This window comes from Lepidochelys kempii, chromosome 6 (genome assembly GCF_965140265.1).
Source record: "Lepidochelys kempii isolate rLepKem1 chromosome 6, rLepKem1.hap2, whole genome shotgun sequence".
Lineage (NCBI taxonomy): Eukaryota > Metazoa > Chordata > Testudines > Cheloniidae > Lepidochelys > Lepidochelys kempii.
The window spans coordinates 101,545,629-101,571,614 of NC_133261.1; the positions used below are offsets into that span (position 1 = coordinate 101,545,629).

Consider the following 25,986-nt stretch of genomic DNA (forward strand, 5'->3'; position numbering starts at 1 on the left):
GCTTGTCAATATCATAACATCTATGTCCATTGTTTGGTGGACCCACACTTCTCAGTTTTAGCTTGATGGAGGCTGTCACCAGGTGGTGGTTGCCGCCAACATCTGCACCCCTTCTCACTTTCACATCTGTCAGTGAGCGTCACCATTTGCCATTGATCATGATATGATTAATCTGGTTCTTATCTCTGCCATTTGGAGAACACCATGTCAGCTTGTGAATTTCATGATGTTCAAATAGGGTTCTGCCGATGACTAGGTCATTCATATTACAGAAATCAACAAGCCTTTCTCAGTTTTCATTCATAGTGCCACACCCATGTCTTCCCATTGCTCTGTCATTGTTTGTGTTGTCCTTACCAACCTTGGCATTCAGGCTTCCTGACGATAGTTAGATCATGGTGTGTTACTCTCTCTAACTCCGCCTATAGTGTAAGGTAGAATTTGTCATTTACTTATACTTCACTGTCATTTGTCGCAGCATAGCTCTGAATCAGGGTGATATTATTATGTTTCCCTTTCAGTCTGGCTCTCATAAGTCTGCTGCTGCTGGATTTCCATTCCAGCAGGGAATGCTCCACTCTCTTCTTCAAAAGGATGGCAACACCCTCATGGTGCTGTCCATCATCCCATTCAGAAAATAGAAAAGTTTCTCCCGGCTGTTAATCTTCCTGATCCCGTCCATCTGATCTCGCCGACACCTAGGATGTGTAAGCTGTAGTGCCTCATCTCTGCTGTGACCTGAGCTAGCTTCCCTGCTTCATACATTGCCCATACATTCCAAAAACCAAGTTTGATTTTTGTCTTGGTATTCAGAGTAACAGCCGTGTTAGTCTGTATTCGCAAAAAGAAAAGGAGTACTTGTGGCACCTTAGAGACTAACCAATTTATTTGAGCATGAGCTTTCGTGAGCTACAGCTCACTTCATTGGATATATGCATCCGATGAAGTGAGCTGTAGCTCTCAAAAGCTTATGCTCAAATAAATTGGTTAGTCTCTAAGGTGCCACAAGTACTCCTTTTCTTTTTGTCTTGGTATTGTACACTTCAGTCTTCATGCCAGTGGATGAATATTTAGTCTTTCTGCTGATTGATCCAGAAATGGGTATTGATGGGTTCTGTAAAAAGTGTAAAAACGCAACATGCCTGGAGGTAAGATGGCAACTACAAGTAGCATCAGATAGGTAGTAGTGGAGTGGGAAAGAAAAAGGGTTGGAGGGAAAACAGTGGTACAGATATGTGAATTGACTTGTCCAAGATCCTACAGCAAATAAATGGCAAAGCCAAGATCAGAACTGAAATACTGACTGACAGTCCAGTCCCCTATCTGCTACATCATGCTGCCTCTCTTGATGAAGAAGGAATAGAATCTTCTCACTCTCTCATAGCTGTGTTGACTCGCAGTGCTTTCAGAAAAGCAAAAGCTTACTTTTGTCACCGAAGTCTGAATATGTACAGGAAGAAAATCTGTTTAACAGGAGGGTTCCATTTTAACATAACAATGTTTGGATGCTTATCTGATTAAAGCATGGTTATGTATTTTACCTAGTTCTTCTTGGAAAGTAACTTTAGGAATATGCTAGATTTCCCCAATTTAAATTCAATTCACTGGTCTATAGTTCCCTAGTTTGTCTCTTGACTAGGGCTGTCAAGCTATTAAAAAATTAATCACGATTAATCGCACTGTTAAACAATAAGAGAATACCATTTATTTAAATATTTGTGGATGTTTTCTACATTTTAAAATATATTGATTTCAATTACAACACAACACAAAGTGTACAGTGCTCACTTTATATTTATTTTTATTACAAATATTTGTGCTATAAAAAGCAAAAGAAATTGTATTTTTCAATTCACCTCATACAAGTACTGTAGTGCAATCTCTTTATCATGAAAGTTTAACTTAGAAATGTAGGATCTAAAGTTGTATATTGTTTTATTTTTGAATGCAAATATTTTTATACATATTTCTACAAGTCCATTCAGTCTTACTTGTTGTTCAGCCAGTCACTCAGGGTATGTCTACACTACGAAATTAGGTCTATTTTATAGAAGTAGATTTTTAGAATTCGATTTTATACAGTCGGTTCCGTATGTCCACACTAAGTGCATCAAGTCGGCGGAGTGCGTCCTCACTACCGTGGCTAACATCGACTTATGGAGCGGTGCACTGTGGGTAACTATCCCACAGTTCCCAAAGTCTCTGCCACCCATTGGAATACTGGGTTAAGCTCCCAATGCCTGATGGGGCAAAAACATTGTTGCGGGTGGTTTTGGGTACATGTCATCAGTTGCCCCTCCCTCCGTGAAAGCAACAGCAGATAATTGTTTCGCGTCTTTTTTTCCTGGGTTACCAATGCAGATGCCATACCGCAGCAAGCATGAAGCCCGCTCAGCTCACAGTCACCACTGCTGTTGTGGGCAAGTCTACTGTGGGGGCTGCTGTGGTCCAAGTAGCCAATGCAATCATTGACATTCTGTTATCAAGGGTAGTGACTCTGGGAAATGTGCAGGCCTTTTTAGATTTTAGGTGCATCATATTCCTGTCCTTTGTCACTGGTGAAGAAGTCTTGCAGCCGTACATTCCAGTCCGGTCGGTGCTCTAACACCCCATAACACTTCTGTGGTTGACACATGTAACAGTTCCAGGGCTCTTGCTCTTTTGCCTTGGCCAAGGTACCTTGCCCTACCAGGACCTCCAAGCATTCGACACAGAAGCACCTGCAGCAGCTGGCATTGCTACACAGCAGCAGCTCCTGGGTGCCTTCGCAGCAGACAGTGCAGTAGGACTGCTAGCCAGCCTCGTACATGGTGTACGGCTCCACCGCTTCCGCTGCAACTCTGCTCTCCTGCGAGCTGGAGGCTTCTGCCTCAGGCTGCTCTCTCAGCTGGCAGCACCGCATGGTCTCACCTACGCCAGCCTACCCCTTGTTCCCATGGCTCATGAAGCCTGGACAGTTCAACTATAGCCTTAGCAAGTGCAGAATAGTGGTAGAATGTGCCTTTGGATGTTTAAAAGCTCACTGGTGCTGTTGGTCAGACCTCAGCATCATGTCCTGCCTCCGCTCTTCGCGCTCACTTAATTCTTTCCTGGCCTCTGCCACTGAATGCCTCCATGCATTAAGCTGTGCGCTATCAGTGCAGGAGGACTGCATGAGCTCGGAAAACATCATCGCGAGTGAGGGTTTTTTTTGCCTTCTCATCTGCGATAGCCTCAGGGACGGAGATGATAGGGGGACGTAGAAACATTTTGGGCAGACTGCATGGTCACCTGTGCTGCTGAGTTCACCACGCTGACCAAAGAGGAAATGAAATTCAAAAGTTCCCGGGACTTTTCCTGTGTACCAGGCTAGTGCATTGGAGTTCAAAGTGCTGTCTAGAGTGGTCAATTTCTCTCATTGATTTGCATCCGCACTACCCCACATTAGACCCAGCAAGGTCAATTATAGCGCTACTCCCCTCGTTGGGGAGGAGTACAGAAGTTGATTTTAAGAGCCCTTTCGGTCGACAGAAGGGGGTTGGTTGTGTGGACGCAGTCATTTTTAAATCGACCTAACGCGACTAAATTCGACTTAACCCAGTAATGTAGACCAGGCCTCAGACAAACAAGTTTGTTTACATTTATGGGAGATAATGCTGCCCATGTCTTGCTTACAATGTCACCTGAAAGTGAGAACAGGCGTTCGCATGGCACTGTTGTAGCCAGCATAGCAAGATATTTACGTGTCAGATTCGGTAAAGATTCATATGTCCCTTCATCTTCTATCACCATTCCAAAGGACATGCATACATGCTGATGACAGGTTCTGCTTGATCTGGGACGTAAATATCTTGCCATGCCGGCTACAAAAGTGCCACGTGAACGCTTCTTCTCACTTTCTGGTGACATTGTAAATAAGAAGCGGGTAGCATTATCTTCCGTAAATGTAAACAAACTTGTTTGTTTTAGCAATTGGGTGAATAAGAAGTAGGACTGCGTGGAGTTGTAGGCTCTAAAGATTTACGTTGTTTTTAAGTGCCGTTATGTAACAAAAAAAATCTACATTTGTAAGGTGCGCTTTCACGATAGAGTGCACTACAGTACTTGATTAAGGTGAATTGAAAAATACGATTTCTTTTGTTGTTTTTATAGTGCAAATATTTGTAATAAAATAATGAGCACTGTACACTTTGTATTCTGTGTTGTAATCGAAATCAATATATTTGAAAATATAGGAAAACATCCAAAAATATTTAATACATTTCAATTGGTATTCTGTTTAAGAGTGTAATTAAAACTGTGGTTAATCGCGATTCATATTAATCATTATTAATTTTTTTCAAGTTAATCGCGTGAATTAACTGCGATTAATTGACAGCCTGTCATAAATATAAAGGGAAGGGTAAACCCCTTTAAAATCCCTCCTGGCCAGAGGAAAAATCCTCTTGCCTGTAAAGGGTTAAGAAGCTAAAGGTAACCTCGCTGGCACCTGACCAAAATGACCAGTGAGGAGACAAGATACTTTCAAAAGCTGGGAGGAGGGAGAGAAACAAAGGGTCTCTGTCTGTCTATAGGCTGTTTTTGCCGGGGATGGAATCTTAGAACTTTTAGTAAGTAATCTAGCTAGGTACGTGTTAGATTATGATTTCTTTAAATGGCTGAGAAAAGAACTGTGCTGAATAGAATAACTATTTCTGTCTGTGTATCTTTTTTGTAACTTAAGGTTTTGCCTAGAGGGACTCTCTGTTTTGAATCTAATTACCCTGTAAGGTATCTACCATCCTGATTTTACAGAGGTGATTTCTTTACTTCTATTTACTCCTATTTCTATTAAAAGTCTTCTTGTAAGAAAACTGAATGCTTTTTCATTGTTCTCAGATCCAAGGGTTTGGGTCTGTGGTCACCTATGCAAATTGGTGAGGCTTTTTATCCAACATTTCCCAGGAAAGGGGTGGTGCAAGTGTTGGGAGGATTGTTCATTGTTCTTAAGATCCAAGGGTCTGTAGTCACCTAGGCAAATTGGTGAGGCTTTTTACCAAGCCTTGACCAGGAAGTGGGGTGCAAGGTTTTGGGAAGTATTTGGGGGGAAAGATGTTTCCAAACAGCTCTTCCCAGTAACCAGTATTTGTTTGGTGGTAGCGGCCAATCCAAGGACAAAGGGTGGAATATTTTGTACCTTGGGGAAGTTTTGACCTAAGCTGGTAAAGATAAGCTTAGGAGGTTTTCATGCAGGTCCCCACATCTGTACCCTAGTGTTCAGAGTGGGGGAGGAACCTTGACACAGCCCTACTCTTGACCCTTTTCATCCCTGTTGTACAGAGCAGAGACTTTGTTAAAATTTTGTCAGAACCTTTGTTATGCTCTCAAACAGTACATCTGTAAATATTCCTGCTAAGAGTGTCTTTCTAGGGTGTAACACTACTATCAACAGAAGTCTTCATTTTCATAGAATCATAGAATATCAGGGTTGGAAGGGACCTCAGGAGGTCATCTAGTCCAACCCCCTGCTCAAAGCAGGACCAATCCCCAACTAAATCATCCCAGCCAGGGCTTTGTCAAGCCTGACCTTAAAAACTTCTAAATTTTGATTTAGTCTATAGTTAAACTATTTCCATACAAAGTCAAGTCCTAATCCAAAGCCATATAATGATTTCTCTAATCAAAAAATAAAGTGCTAGAAAAGTAAATGGACAGCACTCTGAAGACATTAATCTAAATCTATTAAGATTTAGTCTTAATTGAACTAGTAGCTCTGTAGACAATTACTCTGTTTCATACTCCTCTATGGAAGAGTTTTTTAAGTGGACATTACAGGATATATGCTGAAAGGACACTTTACATTAACCTTGAAAATATCTTCAGGAAGTCACATTATTTTGATGTAATAACAGGATGTCAAATGCAAAACCACTGTGTAACAGAAACAGTTTAAGAAAACCACTCAAGTCAGAGATGGCAGATTGCCATTTCAATGAGAACTGTTGTCATTCTCATTGGAAGATACAATATTTTCAAGAATCCAAGATACCTTGAAGTACAAGAGCACAATGTTAGAGCAATCCCCATTTAACTGTAGAAGTTCTCTGAGAAGCTCTGAATCTTTAAACTTGGCTGTTTTTCCTCTGGTTACCTTCATTGGATATCAAACTTAAAAAGAGACAAAAAGAAAGTAAACAAAGAGACCTTCTTTGAACATCCCATTTTAAAAATGAAGAATTGCAAAGTTTCATTTTAATAGTTTGACAGCCCTGGAGACAGATGTCCTAATTATCCTCAGAACAGGTGCACAAAGGCATTTTCCTGCCAATGTGACTCAGCCTAGAGCTGAAGAACCCAATTCTCAGGTTAGATGGCAGTTCAGTATAAAGCCTTCTCAAACTGCACTTATTCTACTGAAGCAGCCACCAAGGAGTTAATGATGCCAATAGTGATTATGGGTTTTTAAAAAAGAAATTTTTGATTTGGCTTTTAATTGATGCCTGAAATATGGCTGAAATACTTTAGCAAGTCATTTTAACACGACAATTTTTTAAGTGTGTTCTTTGGGGTTTTGTGTTCTTGTTATCTATTTGTACATGGAATGCCCAGTGGCTGAAGTGGGGTTGTGGCAGTCCAGAGCCGTGGTAAAGTGATGAGTGGGTGGCCTAGTAGCCAGGAGGTCAAGTGATATTAAAAGCAGTCTGGGGCAATGGTTGGAGTTCTCACAGGGGCTGTTAGCTGGGAGATCCAATCCAAGGGGGCCAGGTTGGTGGGATAGGGAAGCGAGGTTGGGTGGGGTGGCAAATCAGGGTTGGGCGAGGCTGCAATCAGCAGGCAATGGCCTGTTGTTCAGACAGCTTCTTCCTGTTGAGGTCTTTATATAGTCCACATATCCAGTGGGAATGCTGTCTCTCCAGCCAAGCAGGAGTCTGGGTATGACTGTGGAGCTGTAGCATTTAAAAATTATCATACAAAATCAACATAGCATATGTTAAAAGTATTAAACTGTCTCACTGATAGATCTCAATATGTAATTGTTAATGGAGAATCTTCATTGAATGTATATGTTTGTAATAAATTCCTGCAGGGGTTGGTTCTCTGCCTTACACTATTTTAAAAAATTGATTATCGGCAGGAAAAGAATAAATTATTTAAATTTGCAAATGAGACAAGGTAACTGATGGAGAATTGTCTGTGCCACAGCCTTTTGACCTCAAAAAGGAATCATTGTGGGGCAGATTGAGGATTTCATACTTACAACACAATCATCCTGCATCTGTCTACAATTATAGCTTACTGTTCACCAGATTCATAATCTTTACAGACACTAAAAGCTAGAAAATCTGCATGATAACTTGGAAAAATAAGACATTCAACAAGTTCAAATGCATATGCACCTTTGAATTTGTTTTGTTTTAATCTTTTCTGCTGAATATTAATGAACATCTGTAACCTACAACATGAGCAAACCTTCTTCATGTGACTGGCATTTTTAGATAAGCACTTGGATTGATAAAAAATAAGTATAGACACTCCTTACACCTATTACTTGTTAGTTAAAATCTCAGTATTTGGGCCTTGTAAAATACAGAGTATACTATTCAAAACAGAAGATTATTTTATATGTGTGTGTGTATATATATCATATAGCAAAGCTCAAATGTATAATGATGCCACAACATTGACTGTACCAGCTTTCTCATGATACAGTCTGTTTTGTTTTTCCAAAATTCGTTGGAGAAGCCCATGTCATTCCACGTTTAGCAACAATAATTGTGCTATAATAAAGACTTCCCACAATCTATTTTTTTACAGATATTTGACAGTTTTGAAGACTATCAGCATATTTTTCCACTCCTCTCAGATGTCTTAAGACACTAAGTAATATGCTGATTAGTTGTTTCAGCCACTTAGTACACTGTTCCACATTTTTTAGCATCTTAAGGCTGGTCTAAACTATGGTGGAGACAAAGCCAGTACAGAACTGGTTCAGAATCAGGGAGCCACAAACACCTGCTGTGTGCTCCCCCTCCTCAGCTGTGACAGGAGATCATGGTATAGAGTTGAGTATCTGGTCCTGGAATTCTGGACCTCAACTAAACACATCTGAACTAAAAATTCTTTCTCTTCCTGATCTAAGCTTAGATCTACTGCACCATCTGTAGCTTATGCTGTTTTCATTTTAATTGCAAATGTAATATAATCAAGGCATTGATTTAACTAGTATGTGAGACTGGTTTGTGTTATTGGTGCCTAATAAGTTTTGGTATTAAATCACGTTTCGTTTTTTTTAACCAAGTTGACTCATTTCTCTTAAACTCAGTTTGACTCCAATACATTTAGGTGATTTGCTAAGTTTACAAATCTACAGCTGGTATCATAGACTGCTGTGAACAAAGAAAATGTCTCTGACGTAGTTTGCTCAAACTCTGATCATAATGCATCCATATTATAGCACTGCATGAAGATTCAAACAGCAGTTGCGTAACCAAGTACACTAGATATTTGGACATCTCAGTCTCATGGAAGTGGCCCTTCTATTTAGGGTGTTTCTTGGATTCTTAGAATTCTTCCTGTGGTAGTCCTTGACACTTAGGGCTAGAACTTTAAAGACACTTAAGCACTGAAAGATGAAGATAGGCGTCAAATCCCACTAGGAACCTATCTATTTAAGGCCCCTAAATACTTTTTAAAATCTGGCTCTTAATCATTCATTAATTGTAATTTCTTCTCTCCTTTTCATGTTAGTAAAGTCACATTTTTATGTAATGTATGAATCAAGATCCTATCACTTTTAAGAATCATCGGGTGTCATAAAAATAAAGGGAAGGGTAAAACCCCTTTAAAATCCCTCCTGGCCAGAGGAAAAATCCTCTCACCTGTAAAGGGTTAAGAAGCTAAAGGTAACCTAGCTGGCCCCTGACCAAAATGACCAATGAGGAGACAAGATACTTTCAAAAGCTGGGAGGAGGGAGAAAAACAAAGGGTCTGTGTCTGTCTGTGTGATGCTTTTGCTGGAGACAGAACAGGAATGGAGTCTTAGGGTATGTCTACGCTACGAAATTAGGTCGAATTTATAGAATTTGGTTTTTTAGAAATCGGTTTTATATATTCGAGTGTGTGTGTCCCCACAGAAAATGCTCTAAGTGCATTAACTCGGCAGAGTGCTTCCACAGTACCGAGGCTAGAGTCGACTTCCGGAGTGTTGCACTGTGGGTAGCTATCCCACAGTTCCCGCAGTCTCCGCTGTTCATTGGAATTCTGGGTTGAGATCCCAATGCCTGATGGGGCTAAAACATTGTCGCGGGTGGTTCTGGGTACATATCGTCAGGCTCCCGTTCCCTCCCTCCCTCCCTCCCTCCGTGAAAGCAAGGGCAGACAATCGTTTCACGCCTTTTTCCTGAGTTACCTGTGCAGACGCCATACCACGGCAAGCACGGAGCCCACTCAGCTCACTGTCACCGTATGTCTCCTGGGTGCTGGCAGACGCGGTACTGCATTGCTACACAGCAGCAGCAACCCCTTGCCTTGTGGCAGCAGACGGTGCAATAGGACTGGTAGCCGTCATCGTCATGTCTGAGGTGCTCCTGGTCGCCTGTGTGAAGTCGATCAGGAGCGCCTGGGCAGACATGGGTGCAGGGACTAAAGTTGGAGTGACTTGATCAAGTCATTCTCTTTAGTCCTGCAGTCAGTCCTATTGAACCGTCTTATGGTGAGCAGGCAGGCGATACGGATTGCTAGCATTCCTATTGCATCGTCTTCTGCCGGGCAGCCATGAGATGTGGATGGCATGCAGTCCTTCTGCACCGTCTGCTGCCAGCCAAAGATTTAAAAGATAGATGGAGTGGATCAAAACACGAAATAGACCAGATTTGTTTTGTACTCATTTGCAAACCCGCCCCCCGTCTAGGGGACTTATTCCTCTAGGTCACACTGCAGTCACTCACAGAGAAGGTGTAGTGAGGTAAATCTAGCCACGTATCAATCAGAGGCCAGACTAACCTCCTTGTTCCAATAAGAACAATAACTTAGGTGCACCATTTCTTATTGGAACCCTCCGTGAAGTCCTGCCTGAAATACTCATTGATGTAAAGCCACCCACTTTGTTGATTTTAATTCCCTGTAAGCCAACCCTGTAAGCCAAGTTGTCAGTCGCCCCTCCCTCCGTCAGAGCAACGGCAGACAATTGTTCCGCGCCTTTTTTCTGTGCGGATGCCATACCAAGGCAAGCATGGAGGCCGCTCAGCTCACTTTGGCAATTAGGAGCACATTAAACACCACATGCATTATCCAGCAGTATATGCAGCACCAGAACCTGGCAGAGTGATACCGGGCGAGTAGGCGACGTCAGCGCGGTTGCGTGAGTGATCAGGACATAGACACAGATTTCTCTGAAAGCATAGGCCCTGGCAATGCCTGCATCATGGTGCTAATGGGGCAGGTTCATGCTGTGGAACGCCGATTCTGGGCTTGGGAAACAAGCACAGACTGGTGGGACCGCATAGTGTTGCAGGTCTGGGGTGATGCCCAGTGGCTGCAAAACTTTCGCATGCGTCAGGGCACTTTCATGGAACTTTGTGACTTGCTTTCCCCTGCCCTGAAGCACCAGAATACCAAGATGAGAGCAGCCCTCACAGTTGAGAAGCGAGTGGCAATAGCCCTGTGGAAGCTTGCAATGCCAGACAGCTACCGGTCAGTTGGGAATCAATTTGGAGTGGGCAAATCTACTGTGGGGGCTGCTGTGATGCAAATAGCCCACGCAATTAAAGATCTGCTGATATCAAGGGTAGTGACCCCGGGAAATGTGCAGGTCATAGTGGATGGCTTTGCTGCAATGGGATTCCCTAACTGTGGTGGGGCCATAGACGGAACCCATATCCCTATCTTGGCACTGGAGCACCAAGCCTGCGAGTACATAAACCTCAAGGGGTACTTTTCAATAGTGCTGCAAGCTTTGGTGGATCACAAGGGACGTTTCACCAACATGGGATGGCCGGGAAAGGTACATGATGCTCGCATCTTCAGGAACTCTGGTCTGTTTCGAAAGCTGCAGGAAGGGACTTTATTCCCAGACCAGAAAATAACCTTTGGGGATGTTGAAATGCCTATATGTATCCTTGGGGACCCAGCCTACCCCTTAATGCCATGGCTCATGAAGCCGTACACAGGCACCCTGGACAGTAGTCAGGAGCTGTTCAACTACAGTCTGAGCAAGTGCAGAATGGTGGTAGAATGTGCATTTGGACATTTAAAGGCGTGCTGGCGCAGTTTACTGACTCGCTTAGACCTCAGCGAAACCAATATTCCCATTGTTATTACTGCTTGCTGTGCGCTCCACAATATCTGTGAGAATAAGGGGGAGACTTTATGGCGGGGTGGGAGGTTGAGGCAAATAGCCTGGTTGCTGGTTACGCGCAGCCAGACACCAGGGTGGTTAGAAGAGCACAGGAGGGTGCGGTACGCATCAGAGAAGCTTTGAAAACCAGTTTCATGACTGGCCAGGCTACGGTGTGGAAGTTCTCTTTGTTTCTCCTTGATGAAACCCCCCACCCCTTGGTTCACTCTACTTCCCTGTAAGCTAACCACCCTCCCCTCCTCCCTTCGATCACCGCTTGCAGAGGCAATAAAGTCATTGTTGCTTCACATTCATGCATTCTTTATTCATTCATCACACAAATAGGGGGATGACTACCAAGGTAGCCCAGGAGGGGTGGTGGAGGAGGGAAGGAAAATGCCACACCGCACTTTAACAGTTTACAACTTTAAAATTTATTGAATGCCAGCCTTCTTTTTTTGGGCAATCCTCTGTGGTGGAGTGGCTGGTTGGCCGGTGGCCCCCACACCGCGTTCTTGGGTGTCTGGGTGAGGAGGTTATGGATCTTGGGGAGGAGGGCAGTTGGTTACACAGGGGCTGTAGTGGCAGTCTGTGCTCCAGCTGACTTTGCTGCAGCTCAGCCATACACTGGAGCATACTGGTTTGATCCTCCAGCAGCCTCAGCATTGAATCCTGCCTCCTCTCATCACGCTGCTGCCACATTTGAGCTTCAGCCCGCCACTTACTCTCTTCAGCCCACCATCTCTCCTCCTGGTCATTTTGTGCTTTCCTGCATTCTGACATTATTTGCCTCCACGCATTCGTCTGTGCTCTGTCAGTGTAGGAGGACAGCATGAGCTCAGAGAACATTTCATCACGAGTGTATTTTTTTTTCTTTCTAATCTTCACTAGCCTCTGGGAAGGAGAAGATCCTGTGATCATTGAAACACATGCAGCTGGTGGAGGGAAAAAAAAGGGACAGCAGTATTTAAAGACACATTTTATAAAACAGTGGCTACACTCTTTCAGGGTAAACCTTGCTGTTAACATTACATACATAGCACATGTGCTTTCGTTACAAGGTCGCATTTTGCCTCCCCGCACCATGTGGCTAACAGCAGGGAACATTTCTGTTCAGCCACAGGCAAACAGCCCAGCAGGAACGGGCTCCTCTGAGTGTCCCCTGAAGAAAAGCACCCTATTTCAACCAGGTGACCATGAATGATGTCTCTCTCTCCTGAGGATAACACAGAGAGAGAGAGAACGGATGTTGTCTGAACGCCAGCAAACATACACTGCAATGCTTTGTTGTACAATGATTCCCGAGTACGTGTTACTGGCCTGGAGTGGTAAAGTGTCCTACCATGAAGGACGCAATAAGGCTGCCCTCCCCAGAAACCTTTTGCAAAGACTTTGGGAGTACATCCAGGAGAGCCGCGAATGCCAGGGCAAATTAATCCTTTCGCATGCTTGCTTTTAAACCATGTATAGTATTTTAAAAGGTACACTCACCGGAGGTCTCTTCTCCGCCTGCCGGGTCCAGGAGGCAGCCTTGGGTGGGTTCGGGGGGTACTGGCTCCAGGTCCAGGGTGAGAAAGTTCCTGGCTGTCGGGAAAACCAGTTTCTCTGCTTGCTTGCTGTGAGCTATCTACAACCTCCTCCTCATCATCATCGTCTTCTTCATCCCCAAAACCTGCTTCCGTGTTGCCTCCATCTCCATTGAAGGAGTCAAACAACACGGCTGGAGTAGTGGTGGTTGAACCCCCTAAAATGGCATACAGCTCATCGTAGAAGCGGCATGTTTAGGTCTCTGATCCGGAGCGGCCGTTCGCCTTTCTGGTTTTCTGGTAGGCTTGCCTCAGCTCCTTAAGTTTCACGCGGCACTGCTTTGGATCCCTGTTATGGCCTCTGTCCTTCATGCCCTGGGAGATTTTGACAAAGGTTTTGGCATTTCGAAAACTGGAACGGAGTTCTGATAGCATGGATTCCTTTCCCCATACAGCGATCAGATCCCGTACCTCCCGTTCAGTCCATGCTGGAGCTCTTTTGCGATTCTGGGACTCCATCATAGTCACCTCTGCTGATGAGCTCTGCATGGTCACCTGCAGCTTGCCACGCTGGCCAAACAGGAAATGAGATTCAAAAGTTCGCGGTTCTTTTCCTGTCTACCTGGCCAGTGCATCTGAGTTGAGAGTGCTGTCCAGAGCGGTCACAGTGGAGCACTCTGGGATAGCTCCTGGAGGCCAATACTGTCGAATTGTGTCCACAGTACCCCAAATTCGACCCGGCAAGGCCGATTTAAGCGCTAATTGACTTGTCAGGGGTGGAGTAAGGAAATGGATTTTAAGAGCCCTTTAAGTCAAAATAAAGGGCTTCATCATGTGGACGGGTGCAGGTTTACATCGATTTAACGCTGCTAAATTCGACCTAAAGTCCTAGTGTAGACCAGGGCTTAGAACTTAGTAAGTAATCTAGCTAGGTATGTGTTAGATTATGATTTCTTTAAATGGCTGAGAAAATAGCTGTGCTGAATAGAATGAATATTCCTGTCTGTGTGTCTTTTTTGTAACTTAAGGTTTTGCCTAGAGGGATTCTCTATGTTTTGAATCTAATTACCCTGTAAGGTATTCACCATCCTGATTTTACAGAGATGATTCTTTTTTTTACTTCTATTAAAAGTCTTCTTGTAAGGAAACTGAATGCTTTTTCATTGTTCTAAGATCCAAGGCTTTGGGTCTGTGGTCACCTATGCAAATTGGTGAGGATTTTTACCAAACCTTCCCCAGGAAGTGGGGTGCAAGGGGTGGGAGGATTTTGGGGGGAAAGACATGTCCAAACTCCATTTTTTCAGGAACCCAGATGAAGTTTGGTGGTGGCAGTGGAAATCCAAGGGCAAAGGGTAAAATAATTTGTACCTTGGGGAAGTTTTAACCTAAGCTGGTAAAAGTAAGCTTAGGAGGTTTTCATGCAGGTCCCCACATTTGTACCCTAGAGTTCAGAGTGGGGAAGGAACCTTGACATAGGGTTAGAATAATAGAATCTTAGGGTTAGAAGGGACTGCCAGGATCACCTAGTCTAACCCTTTCCAAGATGCAGGATTGGCTGTGGCTAAACCAGGGGTTCTCAAACTGGGAGTTGTGACTCATCAAGGGGTTGCAAGGTTATTACATGAGGGGTTGCGAGCTGTTGGCCTCCACCCCCAAACCCCGCTTTGCCTTGAGCATTTATAATAGTGTTAAATATTTTTTAAAGTGTTTTGAATATATAAGGGGGGCCCCCACTCATAGGCTTGCTGTGTGAAAGGGATCACCAATACAAAAGTTTGAAAACCACTGGTCTAAACCATCCAAGACAGATGGCTATCTAGCCTCTTTTTGAAAACCGCCAGTGAAGAAGCTTCCACAATCTCCCGAGGTAGTTTGTTTCATTGTCCTACTGTTCTTACAGTTAGGATGTTTTTTTCTGAGATTTAATCTAAATGTGTTGTGCTGAAGTTTGAACCCATTGCCTCTTGTCCTGCCCTCTGGGACAAAAGAGAGAAACTTTTCTCCATCTTTATGGCAGCCTTTCAAGTACCTCAAGACTGCAGTCATCTCCTCCCTTAATCTCCTCTTTTCCAAACTAAATGTACCCAGTTCCTTCAGCCTTTGCTCATATGACTTGCATTCCATCCCACTGATTATCTTTATCGCTCACCTCTGGATCCTTTCCGGTTTCTCTACATCCTTTTTATACGTTGGTGCCCAAAACTGGACACTGTCCTCCAGCTAATGCCTGATCAGCACTTAGGAAAGCGGTACTATCTCCTCCTGTGACTTGCATGCTATGCCTCTGTTAATGCAACCTAAAATTGCATTTGCTTTTTTTCCCCCACAACATTGCATTGTTGACTCATGTTGAGGTTGTGATCTACCACAACTTCCAGAGCTTTCTCAGCAAAGCTGCTGCCAAGCCAGTTGCCCACCATTCTGTGTTTGTGGATTTGGTTTTTCTTCCCCAAGTGTAGCTCCTTCCATTTGTCTTTGTTGAATTTCATTTTGTTGTCTATAGCCCAATTCTCCAATTTATCAAGATCCCTCTGAATTTTATCTCTATTCTCCAAAGTATTGGCAAACTCCCCCCGCCCCTAGCTTTGTGTCATCTGCAAACTTGATCAGGATGCTCTCTATTCCTAGATCAAGGTCATTAATAAAGATATTAAACATCACCGGAGCCAGAACAAATCCCTGTGGAACCCCACTTGAGACCTCCCACCAATACAACATCATTCCACTTTGTTTGCGGTTGATTAACCACTTATGTATCCACTTAATGGTAGTTCTGTTGAGCCTACATTTCTCCAGTTTACTTATCAGAATGTCATTAGGACTATGTTAAAAGCCTTGCTGAAGTCCAGGTATAATATGTCCACTGCATTCCCCCTGTCCACCAAACCAGTTATCTTGTAGAAGGAAGCTGGTTTGGCATGATTTGTTCTTGGTAAATCCATGCTGGCTGCTAGTGATTACCCCTTCATCCTCCAGATATTCACAAATTGAATGTTTTATACATTGCTCTACTGGCTTTCCAGCTATCAAAGTCAGGCTGACTGGTCTATGGCTTCCTGGCTCCTCTTTTCCCTCTTTTAAAGTTGGGCACTACATTAGCCCTTCTCCCGTCTTCCAGTACCTCTCCTGTCATCCATTAGTTTGTAACTATTATTGCCAGGGGCTCCAAGATTTCTACAGCTAATTCTCTCAGCACCCTCAGGTGAATAGCATCAGACCCCACTGATTTGAATTCATTCAAATTGGTCAGCAGATCTGACGTGTTCTTTACTTATCCTGATCTGCATCCCTTCCCCTTTACTGTCTCTGGTAACTTTGCTAGTCGTCTGATCGCTGAACCCCTCCTTTATGGTGTTGTAGCTATGCCACCGTAGCATAGACACTGTCTACAGTGACAGAAGGGGTTTTTCTGTTGCCGTAAGAACTCCACCTCCCCGAGCGGTGGTAGCTAGGACAACAGACACATTCTGCGATTGATCAAACTGCATTTACACCTGGGTTAAATTGGCATAGCTATGGCACTCAATTTTTTGCACCCCTGAGTGCCATAGTTATATCAACTTCACTTTTAAGTGTAGACCAGGCCATATATCAGTGGTTTTCAACCTGTGGTCCATAGATCTCTGGGAGACTGCAGACTGTCCAAGATTTCCAAAGGGGTCTGCACCTCCATTTGAAATATTTTAAGAGTCCGCAAACGAAAGGTTGAAAACCACTGCCATAGATAAACCAGCGATTTAAAAGTTGCCTTGAAATTTTGGAATAATTTTTGCATTTTTCATGCAAATATACATTGTAAGTAAAAAATTAGCACTCAAAGGACAGACCCAATGACCCAGCATCACACTTTCTACTGTCGGTTAGGAAGGCTATATGAAAACAGTGGAAGGTAAATGGTCACAGATAAAATAAATCAAACAAGGAGGACTTACAACATGTTCTGAAAATAGCCATAGTGTGGCTCAGAGGGGCATGTCTGAAGCTAAGAGAACAGGCAATTTCCTATAAGAGTACAAAATCTTCATAATCAGCCAATGAATGGGTGAGTGTGTCTGTGCAGGCAATGACAGATTTCATCTTAATTTCCTCACAGCTCTTGGGAAATACCCTGGCCAAAAGATACACTACCGAAAATATTCAGTGAAGTTCATTCAAGATTTGGGTACATATCCTTTTGGCAGGCCAAGTTAAGGTGTGTGACCTAAACTTCAGTGATTTCTCTTTATTTATGAGAGTTCTTTTAAACTGCCTCTAAAAGAATTAATTTAACAGAGAAAAGCCTTAGAAGTGTGAAAGTTTCTTATTTTTTTAATTATTAAACACTTCATATTATCCAATTCTTAATTTTTTTTTAACAGTGCAATGCTTTAGAATTAAATCACAGAGTTGTACAACCAATAAATGACCTTGCAATTAAAACAATGTGTGATATTATAAGAAAAAGGACAAGGTGTTTACATGGAAAATAAACATACTGATGGTTTAAAAAAAAAGATAGCTTTTATCCACCATAAAAGGTTAAATCCATTTAGTTCCAGGTAGCCTCTCTTTAAAGGTGTATGAGACATTTTGGCTCGTTAGTGAAATACTGTTGAAAAAGTCAACAAATAAAATACTAAGTATCTGGAAACCAGTCCCTCTCTTTTCATCTATTGAGCCAAACAGAAAAAGTACATAACTGAAGTTCTCACAAAGGATAAATTGTGGATCAATTTAGATTTCAAATATTTTCAGTATCACACACACACACACACCCCTAACTGACAACTGTAGAGCTTGTCAAAGGCAGTTCTTCAGGGCCGCATTTATAGTAAGAGTGCTAGCTGAAACAATTGAAGTTTCATTGATTTTTAAATATCTTATCTTTTCACCAGAGAATACACTTTAGGCAAAGTGCAGTTGTGATACTTCATTTTGTCCGTAGTTCATTGCAGATTCAAACTCTTTGAAGCTGACATGACCATCAGAATCCTGATCGACTTCCCTATAAAAGAAAAGATATTATAGATATCTTATAGTCTGTATTATAATTCACCAATATCCTTCTGGAGTATTCCTACTGTGGTGTCACTAGAACTGCATAAAACCAAACCAAAACAAAAAACCTTACCTTTCTCAAAGCTCTTTTAAAAAAAGAGAGCAAGGCAGGTCTACACTAGAAATTTACATTGGCGCAGCTGACCAGTGCAGCTGGGCCACTGTAGCACATTTGGTGAAGACTCTTAAGCTGATAGGAGAGAGGTCTCCTGTTGGCTTAATAACTCCATGTCCGTGAGAGGTGGTAGCTATGTCAGCGGGAGAAGCTCTCTCGCCAACATAGATCTGTATACACCGGTGCTTAGGCTGGTATAACTATATTGCTCACGGTTGTGGATTATTCAAACCCCTAAGGGACGCAGATACTCCAAAGTAATTTTGTAGTGTAGACCAGAAACTTAGTACCATAATCCACATCAACAGAAGGCAAAATAAAGTCATAAAGAGAGTAATTTGCTCAAAGTTAGTGAAAGATCTGGAAATAGAACCCAAGCTCCTCACTTCCAGTCCAATGTTCTATCCACTGGATCACAGTGCTTCAGAGGAGCTATTACCTCAAAGCTCTGTGACAGGACATGCTGGCCAAACCCACATAGCCTTTATTGCACTGCAAACTCGTATGCAATTTACCTTTTGTAATGATCACTGTGACATCTTTAGCCTGATACCTAGCTCTTTACTGGACAAAGATAATGCTAACAAAAGGCCCACACTTGATCCTATGAAATACCCTAATGCAGGACTAATGTGAGACCAAAGAGGTTTCAACAAAAGGTCTTTTTTGCCACTCTCTCAGCTAATGTTAAGCTATGCCGAACTGGTACTTATTGATAAACTCTAATGGTAATCATATTGTGGCCCCAGCAGTTTTGCATTATTTAATCTTCAATTTGAAAAATGTACATTTATAAAGTTTCTAGTCTTTATAGTTACAAGGAAAACCCTCTAGATATAAATTTAGACAACTGTGTTTTCGTTTGTGCTTGACGCAACGGTTCTGAAGTGTACAAACTGCTCTTATTTATCTCAAAGGTGTTAACAGGTAAAGTATTAAAGGGTGGTAGCATAATTAATGTCAAACAGGATAGCTTTAAGGAAAATAGGTCTTGTCAAACAAACTTTATATATTTTGATGCAATTGCAAGTTTAATTGATAAAAGTTAATGTGTTAATGTAATATACCAAGACATCTGTAAGTCATTTGGAATAGTTCTGCATGAAACTCTGATTAAAAAAATTAGCACCACACAAAGTCCATATAGTCCATATTAAATGGATTAATTGCTATTCAATTTCTTTATCAAAGGTCTGGAAGTAAATATAAAATCATTGCTTGTAAAACTTGAAGATGACACCAAAAATTGGTAGAGTGATAAATAATGATGCAGACAAATTATACACACTAATCTGGATCACTTGGTAAACTGAGCCCATTCAAACAAAATGCCTCTTAATACAGCTAAATGCAAAGTTAACCACTAGGAACAACGAATGTATGTCACATTTATAAAATAGGGGACCGTATCCTGGGAAACAGTGATGCGGAAAAGGACTTAACGATCATGGTAGATAACCAAATGACTTGGAGTAGTCTACACTGCCCTGCAGTTCAGACTAAGGCGGTCTGAATAGCAGTGCTCACCAAAGTTCTGCACTGTAACTCCCTTGTGTGGATGCTGCAGGCATGAACTTAAAGGTCCCAAGATTGGACTACTGTAGTCTTTTAGCGCAAACCTTTGAGGTCATGCCCACAGCATCCACACAGGAAAGTTACAGTGCTTGACTTTGGTCTGCACTGCTATTCACACCTCCTTAATCTGAACTGTGCAGCAGTGTAGTAATTCCCATGAGTTCCCAGTGCAATGCTGTACCTAAGAGGGTGAATGTGATCCTTGGGGTATGTAAGCAGGGGAATATTAAGGAGAATTAGGGAAGTAGTATTATCTCTATCATTAATAAGATCATCACCAGAACACCATGTCCAATTCTGGTGTACACACTTCAAAAAAGATGTTGAAAAATTGGAAAGCATTCAGAAAAAAGCTACAAGAATGACGAGATCTGGAAAACATGCCTTATAGCAAGAGACTTAAAAAACACAGTTCATAAGAAGGTTAAAAGCTGACTTGATCATGGTCTACAAGTACCTACATGGGGAAGAGATTTCTGATAGACTAGCAATAAGTCATAATTTGTTAACAATAAGAATAATTAACTATTGGAATAATCTACCTAAGGACATGGTGGATTCTACATCACTTGAAGTCTTGAAATCAAAACTGGATCCCTTGCTATAATATATGCTGTAGTTCACACAGAAGTGATGGGGCTGATGCACTGTTAATGATTTCACTTCTGAACAACACTGAGGGTAGGCAGGGTTTGGGAATGTAAGGAGAGCTGGATTGCCCAGTACCACCAGTTCTTCCCATCTGTCTGACCCTTGTAAACAAGATACAGAAGACTATACTTGCTGATCAGTGCTTGCCTTTTATTATTACACTTCAGCATAGATATGCCTGATGCTGTTCAGACAAATAAGAGTGACTGGTATTTTACCCGAATGATCTTACAGTCTAAATGCTCCTCTCACTTCCCTAGTGGGCAAGAGGAGAATGTCCACTGCTACATCCTCTCAGAGGGTGTAGCTTATTTTTAAAAGATCATCTACTGAAGAATTTTTTAAAAATCTGCTTTGGTGATTATATTTGCTAGTTTGAATTCCAGTCATAATTAGCTAACTAAGATATCCAAACAAACAATACATCCAGACTGATATTTGTGAGCTGATGTCTAACAAACGAACAGTCTCTGATATTATTATGAGACATGAACCATCTAGTTCAATCAAGCCTCTACATTTTCTGCCAGAATCAATAACAGGTACACATTTTAGAATTTAGGGTCGAAATCCTTCATTTAAATCAATGGGAGTTTGCCATTGATTTCAATGGGGCCAGGATTTCATCCCAAATGTCTGACTATCTAAGTAGAGGGTGCAATTAGATGTTTACCCTCTATCATTTGTGCCCCTGATTGAAAGCAGTTTTTGAAAATTTGGTCCTAAAACTCTATGTGGCACATGCTCAATATCTCAAAAGCCACTAAAAGGCTCTTTTAAATCGAAGTTCATTATATGAACAATCTTTTAGCAGAGATCAGCAGCACATGTTGACTGATGAATGGTAAATAAGCCATGGGCTGGTTAAAATTAGTAAATTTAAGAAATACTATACTTAATTTAAAATGTGGATTTCTGAAAGCTCTGCAAAAGTAATGTGAAAACCAAAATTGTCTCAGAGTTAAATCTTCATCTTTATCCATTGGAGACAGATGGAATACTCACCTTTATGATTAAGAAAATAATGTGTTATAGTATATTGATCTAAAATAACTGCAGATCTCAGAGGTCACTATTCATTTAACTTTATTTAATAAAATATATGTAGATATTTCATGGTATGCAGTAGATAAGGCAGACTGTGTGATCTTTTACTTGAATTTTAGTAATAACAGTATCACAAGTTACTGACTGTGGAATATAAATTACCCTCTTATTAAATTAGCTAGTTGAAGACTCCTGAAACCACCTAAGTATTTTTTCTTGAGGAACTGGATTAGATAAATGGTACTTTTCTCTCAACAGGAATATTTTAACTGTAAATCTCAATAAGAAGTGTAAGTGAATAATCAACAAGAGTAATGTTTAATATATGTTGCCTCTTAAAATTTCCTATTTGTTAATCACTGAAATAGGGTACTTACTTAAAAAAAGTTATCCACACACTGAAAATATATTTTCATCCTTTCATTTGATAAATAACAATATTATGTATTGATCAGCCACTATATTTTCCTTTCCTTTGTCACCTTTAAAATACAGTTTATATAAGGCTAAATCTGGCACTTCTTACTCAGGCATAACACCCATTGAAGTTAGTGAGTGCAGAATTTGGCCCACAGCATCACAATATTTCTTCTTTTTATATTACAAATAAGCTTCATGTAACCATTACCTAGAAAATGGGCACTAAATCTGAGAATACAGTGATCCTGATTTATAGATCAACAATGTTTATTCACCATGTATATCTAAAAAGTGCAAAGGAATAGGTCATAATTTTTATATATGCTCCCAAGCTCGTGTTTCCCCCCACCAGCAGATTCAATGGCTGAGTTACATGGTGAGTTGGAAAGCTGAGTGATCATTCAGATCTATAATATTAAAAACAAAGATTAGTTAGTTGTACCACTGAAGGCATATGCTGTATTAATTTGAAGGATGAAGTTTTAATTGCAGAGAAAGAACACTCATGAGAAAAATGCAAATGTATCACATAAATAAAATTTAGAAAGCAAATAAAACATTAGGGAGGCACACGGTGTAAATTTGTAGTCCAAAGGGCTAGCTTGATTCTTAAAAAATCAATATAATTAATACATAATCTATAGATCAGGCAACAACTTTGAAGTTTTAATTTATTTCTCATTGAATTCCCCAGTGATGGTAGTTTACTGTGGTTATTGCTGCACTAGAAAATTGAGTATTTCCCTAAAAGTGACAAAAATGTTCACTGAGACAAGGTGGGTGAGTTAACGTCTTTTATTGGTCCATCTTCTGTTAGTGAAAGAGACAAGTTTCGAGCTGCACAGAGCTGACCTGGAGAAGAGCTTTGTGTACCTCAAAGTGTGTCTCTCTCACCAACAAAAGTGGGTCCATTAAAAGATATTACCTCACCCACCTTGTCTCTTTAATATCCTGGGACCAACACTGCTACAACAACACTACAAACAAAAATGTTTTCTTGGATTTCAAAATTTTCATTGTACTAAGATGACTTGTATTTAAATCTTGTGATATACCATTCTCAAATATAGTACCTAGAGAATTCAACACTATGTACAGTACTTAATGAGCTTACAACAATGAAAGTTTGATTTATTACTTTGGTGAGAAAAATGTTTTCCAAGCAGAAACATATAAGCTATGATCAAATACAAGATATTACACACAGGTACAGTAATCATGTCTGTTGGGAGGAGTTCTCCAAGCCCTTCTTGGGATCTGAGGATCATATTCTCAAAGGCCCTGCAACATGCCAACTATACTTCCAGAGTTAGCTGGAGGGGATGGTGTGAGCCATATGAGGTGCTCCTGTCATAGTTCAGGACAACTGCACCTCTACTCCCCCTCTATGGTCCAGCAAAGGCACCCACTCAGACTTCTGGCTCCCCAGATGCCACCTTTCTTGGGCAGAGACATGTATCTCTCTACCTCTTGACTGCAGTATTTCAAGGCTGCACTGATCCCTGCCGACACTGTGAATTCCCAGCAAAGTCTGACTGACTAAGCTAGCCTGCTTTACCTTTCTCCTCAGAGACAATGTACACTGCAACTGACATAGGCTTGGTCTACACTACGGGGTTAGGTCAAATTTAGCTGCATTAGGTCAATTTAAAAATGACTGAGTCCACAAAACCAACCTCCTTCCGTCGACCTAAAGGGCTCTTAAAATCGACTTCTGTACTCCTCCCCGACGAGGGGAGTAGCGCTAAAATCGACCTTGCTGGGTCAAATTTGGGGTACTGTGGACACAAATCGACGGTATTGGCCTCTGGGAGCTATCCCAGAGTGCTCCATTGTGACAGCTCTGGACAGCACTTTGAACTCCGATGCACTAGCCTGGTACACAGGAAAAGCCCCAGGGACTTTTGAATTTTATTTCCCGTTTTTGGTCAGTGTGATAAACTCAGCAGCATAGGTGACCATGCAGTCCCCCCAGAATCGTAGAGTGTAGAATGTTTCTACGCTCCCCCTATCATCTCCATCCCTGAGGTTATCACAGATGAGAAGGCAAAAAACCCGCAATCATGGTGACACGTTTTCCAAGCTCATGCAGTCCTCCTGCACTGATAGGGCACAGCTTAATGCATGGAGGCATTCCATGGCAGAGGCCAGGAAAGAATTAAGTGAGCGCGAAGAGCGGAGGCAGGACATGATGCTGAGGCTAATGGGGGAGCAAACGGACATGATGAAGCATCTGTTGGAGCTGCAGGAAAGTCAACAAGAGCACAGACCCCTGCAGCATCCACTGTATAACCGCCTGCCCTCCTCCCCATGTTCCATACCCTCCTCACCCAGATGCCCAAGAACGCGGCGGGGGGGGGAAGGTCCGGGCACCCAGCCACTCCACTCCAGAGGAGGTCCAAGCAACAGAAGGCTGTCATTCAAACAGTTTGATTTTTAGTGTGGCCACAATAAGCAATGTGGCCTTGTGCTTCCCTCCTCCTCCATCCCACCTGGGCTACCTTGTCCGTTATTGCTTTTTTTTTTAATTAATAAAGAATGCATGGTTTCAAAACAATAGTTAGTTTATTTCGAAGGGGGGAGGGTGGTTGGCTTACACGGAATTAAAATCAACAAAGGGGGCGGACTTGCATCAAGGAGAAACACACACAACTCTCAAGCTGTAACCTGGCCAGGCATGAAACTGGTTTTCAAAGCCTCAATGATGTGCAGCGCGCCTACCTATGCTCTTCTAATCGTCCTGGTGTCTGGCTGCTCAAAATTGGATGCCAGGCAATTTTGCCTCAACCTCCCACCCTGCCATAAACGTCTCCCCCTTACTCTCACAGATATTATGGAACACACAGCAAGCAGCAATAACAATGGGAATGTTGGTTGCACTGAGGTCTGACCAACAGCACCAGTGAGCTTTTCAACGTCCAAAGGCACATTCTACCACTATTCTGCACTTGCTAAGGCTATAGTTGAACTGCTCCATACTACTGTCCAGGCTTCATGAGCCATGGGAACAATGGGTAGGCTGGAGTAGGTGAGACCACGCGGTGCTGTCAGCTGGGAGAGCAGCCTGAGGCAGAAGCCTCCAGCTCGCAGGAGAGCAGAGTTGCAGCGGAAGCGGTGGAACCGTACACCATGGACGAGGCTGGCTAGCAGTCCTACTGCACTGTCTGCTGCGAAGGCACCCAGGAGCTGCTGCTGTGTAGCAATGCCAGCTGCTGCAGGTGCTTCTGTGTCAAATGCTTGGAGGTCCTGGTAGGGCAAGGTACCTTGGCCAAGGCAAAAGAGCAAGAGCCCTGGAGCTGTTACATGTGTCAATCACAGAAGTGCTATGGGGTGTTAGAGCGCCAACCGGACTGGAATGTACGGCTGCAAGACTTCTTCACCAGTGACAAAGGACAGGAATATGATGCACCTAAAATCTAAAAAGGCCTGCACATTTCCCAGAGTCACTACCCTTGATAACAGAATGTCAATGATTGCATTGGCTACTTGGATCACAGCAGCCCCCACAGTAGACTTGCCCACAACAGCAGTGGTGACGGTGAGCTGAGCAGGCTTCATGCTTGCTGTGGTATGCCAGGAAAAAAGGCACGAAATGATTGTCTGCCATTGCTTTCACGGAGGGAGGGGTGACTGATGACATGTACCCAAAACCACCCGGAACAATGTTCTTGCCCCATCAGGCATTGGGAGCTTAACCCAGAATTTCAATGGGTGGCGGAGACTTTGGGAACTGTGGGATAGTTACCTACAGTGCACCGCTCTGTAAGTCGATGCTAGCCATGGTAGTGAGGACGCACTCCACCGACTTAATGCGCTTAGTGTGGACATACGCAATGGACTGTGTACAATCGAATTCTAAAAATCAACTTCTATAAAATAGACCTAATTTCATAGTGTAGACATACCAATAGGAACTTACCAAATAGCTCTTTCTAAGCAAGCACATTTATTCTTAAATTGATAGCATTACAGAGGAAACATTAAAAACAATAAAACAAACAATAAAAGAACCTACACTCATGCTAATAAATTTATCGGAGATCACCCCCTGACTCTAACAAGGGCTCTGGCTGGTAAGCAGTCCTTCAAACCTAGGATTTTTTTCTGTGGTCACAAATTCATAACTGTTAACTCAAAATATGCATCCTCGTGAACTTGAGTGTGACTCATTTATCCAGTCTGGGTCTTTGAAGAGACTGTGAATTGGTAATCAGCTAGACAACTGATTTCTCTTCAAGGTGCAGCTTCAAAAGGATGGATCTGTAGGTGGGTAATTTGCATTCCCTTCTTCCCAAGGATTTCCTAGGAAACCTACTCAACTA

The 25,986-nt window shown here is 42.2% G+C and overlaps 1 protein-coding gene across 1 annotated transcript in view; it reads right to left on the bottom strand.

The window, feature by feature from the left end:
- Positions 1-17,184: 17,184 nt before the first annotated feature.
- Positions 17,185-25,986, bottom strand: part of EFCAB11 (EF-hand calcium binding domain 11) — a 118,766-nt gene continuing 109,964 nt past the window's right edge. Inside the window, exon 6 of the mRNA XM_073349405.1 lies at positions 17,185-17,803. Coding sequence (XP_073205506.1) covers positions 17,704-17,803 — 100 coding nt within the window. The 3' untranslated portion in view covers positions 17,185-17,703. The remainder of the gene's footprint in view (positions 17,804-25,986) is intronic.